The sequence below is a fragment of the Cebus imitator genome, unplaced genomic scaffold (genome assembly GCF_001604975.1).
Source record: "Cebus imitator isolate Cc_AM_T3 unplaced genomic scaffold, Cebus_imitator-1.0 Scaffold847, whole genome shotgun sequence".
NCBI lineage: Eukaryota > Metazoa > Chordata > Mammalia > Primates > Cebidae > Cebus > Cebus imitator.
Window position 1 is genome coordinate 229073 of NW_016108162.1, and position 7051 is coordinate 236123.

Genomic DNA, 7051 nt, shown 5'->3' on the forward strand with positions numbered 1-7051 from the left:
CCCGGCCGCATTTTTTTTTTTTTTTTTAATCGTTTGTCTTTCCAAGAGTTTCATGGGAGAGAGTTTGGTTTGTTTATATTCATTCTAAATGGACATTTAGGATGTCAGCTTCTGTCCTCACGAACTCTGAGGCTACAAGTCCCCTGTCTTATCATAGGACCATACAGGTGAAAAATAAAAGAATAGAGCCGGGCACAATGGCACACAAGAATCACTTGAACCCGAGAGGTGGAGGTTGCTGTGAGCCAAGATCATGCCACTGCATTCCAGCCTGGGCAACAAAGCAAGACTCAGTCTCAGACTGGGCATGTTGGCTCACTCCTGTAATTCCAGCACTTTGGGAGGCCGAGCGGACAGATCACAAGGTCAGGAGTTCAAGACCAGCGTGGCCAACATAGTGAAACCATGCCTCTTCTAAAAGTAATACAAAAGTTAGCCGGGCATGGTGGCGTGTGCCCGTAATTCTAGCTACTCCGGAGGCTAAGACAGGAAACTCGCTTGGACCTGGGAGGTCGAGGCTCCAGCCTGGGTGACAAAATCAGACTCCGTTAAAAACAAACAAACAAACAAACAAAACCCTCTATCTCCAAAAGTAAAGAAGGAAATAAGAAAACATAACGTTTATAAGAAGTCATTTTGTTATAAAGAAACACAGTTATATACCCTAAACCAGGGTCTTAGAGAGAAAAGGAAACCTGTACACAGACTGGGACAACTGTGTCTTCTCTACCGTCCCCACCTCAAAGTTGCTTTCTCCCTTGTTGCCTAGAAAATCACCCTGATTGGGTATGATTGTTCTTTGCATATATATCTTTTTCATTCTTTCCAGGCTGACCATTGCGTGGGTGGTCGTTGCGCGTCACCTAGCGGCCGACTTACAGTACAGGCCTCCTCCAGAGGCCTCTTGGCCTAACAGCACAGCCTGTGGCCCGCGGGGGCGACCGTCTTTCTCGAGTTCTCTTGTCCTCCAGAGCTCCAGCGGCAGCTGCCGAGGGAAGGACAGTCCCCGCTGTGAGCTGGACAGAGCTCGGGACTCCTGCGGCCTTCAGCAGAACTGTCCCAATGGTGCTGGAGCTCTGGAGCGTTTCTTGTGAGTCAGAGCTCAGACGTGCAGGGCCGTGGAGGGGCTGCTGTCACCGGGCTCCTGGCAGGAGCAGAGTTGGAGGCTGCCTGGCTGGTCCCCAGCTCACCGCAGCAGCAGAGACCCCACCCGCGGGATTCACCAGGCATGGTGCAGGGGGCCAGGGACAGCCTCCAGGCCCAGCTGTGGGCCCGCGTGGGTCCTGGCCGTCTGAGGCTTTGGCCGATGTTTTACCCAAATCCCCATGGAGAGTCGGGGACCATCCTCTACCATCTTCGGAGGGCCGGAAAGGGTCCGTCTGTGGGCTTTCCGAGTGCCAAAGGGGCCATGGGCTGCGCCGAGGCTGTTACAGGATCGGGGGCGCCCCTGCTTGGTGTCCACTCACTCTGGTTTCCGCCTTAGGTGGCTCATCCCTTGGGCTGGGACTGGGCTAGGGGAGTGTCCTGGCGATGGCTGAGGCGCGGGTGTCGGAGGGTGAGGCCTGGCCGTCCTGGGTCTCGCCCACTGCGCGGTGGGAAGGAGGGGCCCGTCGCCCCCCTTGAGCTCTTCTCAGTCTTTCTGCCGCCCGGGTGGACCAGCAGACAGCGTGGGGGAGCGGTGGGAAGGAAGGTTGGCGGAGTCAAACTCCCGGCAGATGGCCTCAGGCCCCGTGCGCCACACTCGGCCACACCTGGCCTGTAGGGTGGACCCGGTGGGCCTCTGTCCTCACCACTGGCTGGCTTCGCTGTCCAGCTGCCGGGTCGACCAGGTATCAGCTCCGAGGCTAGGACTTGGCCGCCGGCTTGAAACGTTTAAGGTGGACCAGACGCCTGCCTCTCGCCGGCGGCAGTACCGCTTAGGTCCAGTAGAGGGTGCCATGACGGCTGACGGCCCTCCACCTTCCCGGGCTCACCCAGGTCATCCCATTTCGGCCTCCAAAGTAGCTGCGGCTCTGGGGATCTTTCTGTTTTGTTTTGTTTTTTTCGTAGCCCCACTTTGAGTTTGTTTCCACAGTACATTGAGTTTTTGTTTGTTTGTTTTTTTGCTCTCTTATGCTCTTTCCTGCACACTGAAGTTGTTTCTTGTGCGTGTGTATATATATAAAATACATATGTGTATATATGTATTTGTATACTTTTTTTTTTTTTCGAATGAGGTCTTCTCACTTCGTCACCTAGGCTGAAGTGCAGGTGTGTGATCACGACTCACTGCAGCTTGGACCTCCTTTTTGTAGAGACGAGGTTCTGCCATGTTTCTCTGGCTGGTCCCAAACTCCTATGCTCAAGCAATCCACAAGCCTTGACCTCCCCAAATACTGAGATTACGGGTACGAGCCATCCTGCCTGGCTATCTATGTGTCTGTCTATCTAACTGTTTATCTATCTATCATCTATCTCTGTATGTTTGGTTCTATCTATCTATCTGGCTGGCTCTGTCTGTCTTTCTGGCCTGTGTATCATCTTTTCAGTAGACATGTGATCTTGCTATGTTCTCCAGACTCTGGATATATATTTCTTTTTAAAGTTTAATTATTGTTTCTTTTAGAGATGTTGTCTCTCTATGTTGCCCTCAGGATAGTCTTGGAACTCCTAGGTTGCAGGTATCCTCTGTGGCCTCCCAAAGTGCAGGGATTACAGGTGTGAGTCACTGTGCATGCTCTGGTCATGTTTTTGATGTGTTGATTGTTTCCAGTCCAGATGTGTAATCTCATGTCTCAACATTCCTGCTGGTGTGATTGTGACCTATGACTTTACCTAGTACCAGAGTGATTTGGTGCTCCTGCACTGGCTGAGCCCACAGAATAGAATGTAAAATATCCCTGGACCCAGCACTGAGGTGGTGTGACTATTCTCCTGCCTTGGCACTGCCCACAGGGCACATTGTGACATCACTGGGTCTTGTAGCCAGGTGATGTGAATCTTCTGTCCAGCCTTGGCTTTTCTACGGGGGACATTGTGTCATATCGCTATTTGATGTGACTCTCCTCTCTTACCTGGATGTTGCCCAAAAAGAGATTGTGACATAACTTTGGGCTCTCCTGCTTGTTCCTTGCCCACAGAAGAGAAAATGTCTTATTGCTGAATTAGCACACAGGTGATGTGATTCTTCTGCCTGCTCACAGAAGTCATTGTGACATATATCTGGGCCTGTCACTGAGATTATGTGACTCTCTTCTTCCTGGGACCTGTCCACAGTGGGGAGTGTGACATATTGCTTGGCCCAGAACCTACATGATGTGACTCTCTTCTTATGCCTAGGCCCTGCCCACTGGGGTGATTTTGACATGTAGCTGGGCCCAGCCCCAAGGTTATGTGATTCTACCTTCTTCCTGAGCCCCACCCACAGGGGCCATTGTGTCATACCTCTGAGACCCTCAATTAGGTGATGTGACTCTTTTGTTGGGGCCCTCTTCTCAGGATATTGTGACATTGCTGAGCCCAGCATCTAGGTGATGTAACTCTTCCCTACTGTTTGGTCTCTACCCAAAAAAAGATTGTGACGTATCACTCTGTCAAGAACCTACATGAGGTGACTGTCCTCTCCAGCCTAGGACCTGCCTACGTTGTGTATTGAGACATGTCACTGGGTCTAACATCTAGGTAATTCAGCTCTCCTGCATGGGCCCTGCCCATAGGAGTATTATGAGCTGTCTTTCTATTAATCACCTAGGTGAGGTGACACACCTCTTCTGTCTGGGACCTGCCAAAAAAGTACTGTTACGTATCACTGAGCCCAGCACCTAGGTGATGTGACTCTTCTCTCATGCTTGGGCCCTGCCAACTGGGGTGTTTGTTATGTATAGCTCAGCCTGTCCCCTAGGTCATGTGATTCTTTTTTTTTTCCTGAGTGCTACCCACAGAGAAAATTTTGACCTATTTTTGGGCCCATCATTTAAGTGATGTGACACTTCACGGGCCCTCCCTACAAGGTGTAGTGTGACATATTGCGAAACCCAGTACATAGGTGATGTGACTCTCCTCTATGGGTTGGGCTTTGCCCAAGCAGGGATTGTGATGTGTTGCTGGGCCCACCACTCAACTGTTGTGATTCTTGTCTTCTGCCTAAGCCCTGCATACATCGCGTATTGTGACATGTACTTGGATTCAGCACCCAGGTGATAGAACTTTATGTCATGAGAACTGCCCGCAGTATTATGACATATCTCTTTTTCTTTTTTAATTTTTGAGATGGAGTTTCTCTCCTGTTGCCCAGGCTGTAGCACAATCTCGGCTCTCAGCAACCTCCGCCTCCCAGGTTCAAGCAATTCTCCTTCCTCAGCCTTCTGAGTAGCTAGGCATGTGCCACCATGCCCGGCTAATTTTTTGTTTTTTGTTTTTTTTTTTCAGTAGAGAAAAGCTTTCTCCATGTTGGTCAGGCTGATGTCAAACTCTCGACCTCAGGTGATCTGCCCTGTTCAGCCTCCCAAAGTGCTGGGATTACAGGCGTGAGCCACTGTGCTTGGACCTGTGATGGGGTCTTTTTATGTTAGCCAGATTGGTCTTGAATTCCTGGCCCAGGCTGTTCTACCTCAGCTTCTTCAATTTTTTTTTTATTACAAGTGTGAGCCACCATGCTTGGCCTACTTCTCCATTAGATTTATCATTTTGTTTCATACAAATTCTTCAGTTATCTATTTATCTTTTTTTTTTTTTTTTTTTTGAGACGGAGTTTCATTCTTGTTACCCAGGCTGGAGTGCAATGGCGTGATCGAGGCTCATCGCAACCTCCTGGGTTCAGGCAATTCTCTGCCTCAGCCTCCTGAGTAGCTGGGATTACAGGCACACACCACCATGCCCAGCTAATTTTTTGTATTTTAAGAAAAAACGGGGTTCACCATGTTGACCAGGATGGTCTCGATCTCTTGACCTCGTGATCCACCCGCCTCGGCCTCCCAAAGTGCTGGGATTACAGGCATGAGCCACTGCACCCGGCCTATTTATCTTTTTTTAATTATTTTTTTTTTGAGTCGTTGTCTCACTCTGTCACTCAGGCTGGAGTGCAGTGGTGCAATCCTGAGAATAGCCGCTTCACACAGGATGCTTGAGGAGCCTAAGATGAGCAACTTTGGACAACCTAATTCATGCATAGCTATTCCTGGCCCCTGTGGCCCCCCATTCCTAATGGCCATCCACGATGTGGTCAGCAGTGGGGTACAGCATGGCCAGAGAGGGGTTCAGGGATGGGATGAAGGTTTTTCCTGCATTATCAAAATGATTAAAAAGTTTTCAAAAAGGTGTCCAAACTTTCTTTTTACCCTTAAGTTGATACTAGGATGTATTAAACAAGCAGACCCAGGTAAGGGAAAGAGCAAGTGCATTTCAAGCGTCAGCTCACTTCTTTATTAGCTGTAATTCCCTGGGCACGTGACCCTTCCTATGGGAGCCTGTTTCCCTGATTTTAAAAAGCGTTGATGGGCCGGGCGCGGTGGCTCAAGCCTGTAATCCCAGCACTTTGGGAGGCCGAGGCGGGTGGATCACGAGGTCAAGAGATCGAGACCATCCTGGTCAACATGGTGAAACCCCGTCTCTACTAAAACTACAAAAAATTAGCTGGGCATGGTGGCGCGTGCCTGTAGTCCCAGCTACTCAGGAGGCTGAGGCAGGAGAATTGCTTGAACCCAGGAGGCGGAGGTTGCGGTGAGCCGAGATCGCGCCATTGCACTCCAGCCTGGGTAACAAGAGCGAAACTCCGTCTCAAAAAAAAAAAAAAAAGCGTTGATGCTGGGGAGGGTGGGGGTGGGAGGTGTTCCTGGGGCTTTATCCAATCAGTGGCGCTGGCGCGGGAACCTCCCAATCAGGCCGGCAGCTGGAGCTGAGGGCGTGGCTTCCGGCATTTGGCGGGGCCTTTGTCTCTGCTCCCGCCAGAGCTTGGGATCCATCTCTGCGGGTCAGAGTCCTCCACCGTGGGAGCCCTCGTGACTTGGTTACATCCTCTGTTGCCCTGTGATCTGCAGGTCCTGGGAGACGCTCTGCTAAGATGCCAGGAGACTCTGAAAGATGGGAAACAGTGAGTGTGCGGGGCTGTGTATCCCGAGAGGGGAGAGCGGGCTGTGAAACCGGCTGGACCGGAGTCCCCTCTGGCTCAGCTCCGCCCCAAGCCCCTCTGGCCGCAAGATGGCGGCTGGACCCGCAGCCAGGACCCCCGCGTCCCTCCTGTACCTGCGGGGCGCCCTGTCTGGAGCTCTCTGGGCAGCTCTGCACCCGCAGCCCCGGATATTTCCAACATTGTTCAGGGATTTCAGGCACGTTATCAGGGCAAAATTCGCACTCGGTGTGTGCGTGGGAGGGGATACAGCCTGTAGGGTCTTCAGCCTTTCCTAATTATTTTTTTTGTCAGACGGAGTCTCGCTCTTGTCTCCAGGCTGGAGTGCAGTGGTGCTCTCCCGGCTCACTGCAACCTCCGCCTCCCGGGCTCAAACATCCGCCTCCCGGGCTCAAGCGATTCTCGGGACTCAGCCTCTTGAGTATCTGGGATTACAGGCACGTGCCGCCGCGCCGGGTGAATTTTTTGTATTTTTAATAGAGTCGGGGTTTCACTATATTGGTCAGGCTGGTCTTGAACTCCTGGCCTCAGGTGATCCCCCCAACCTCGGCCTCCCAAAGTGTTGGGATTACAGGCATGAGCCACCACGCCCGGCCATAAAGAAATTATTCTATTGTCCTTCTAATATTTATTAAACTTTATATTAATTATCGTAATGAGTTTTTCTGTGAAATTTTGCTGCCATTAATTGAAATGCCAATAATTCAGAATGCCTGCTCTCCATGAGTACACACAGATTAAAACTATAGATATATAAGGCTGGGCGCGGTGGCTCAAGCCTGTAATCCCAGCACTTTGGGAGGCCGAGGCGGGTGGATCACGAGGTCAACAGATCGAGACCATCCTGGTCAACATGGTGAAACCCCATCTCTACTAAAACTACAAAAAATTAGCTGGGCATGGTGGTGCGCGCCTGTAGTCCCAGCTACTCAGGAGGCTGAGGCAGGA

At 51.1% G+C, this 7051-nt stretch overlaps 1 protein-coding gene across 1 annotated transcript in view; it reads left to right on the top strand.

Annotated features, from left to right (window-relative positions):
• Positions 1-7051, top strand: part of LOC108297811 (zinc finger protein 723-like) — a 55504-nt gene that overhangs the window by 13671 nt on the left and 34782 nt on the right. Inside the window, exons 2-3 of the mRNA XM_037735578.1 lie at positions 3478-3660; positions 6015-6067. Coding sequence (XP_037591506.1) covers positions 6038-6067 — 30 coding nt within the window. The 5' untranslated portion in view covers positions 3478-3660; positions 6015-6037. The remainder of the gene's footprint in view (positions 1-3477; positions 3661-6014; positions 6068-7051) is intronic.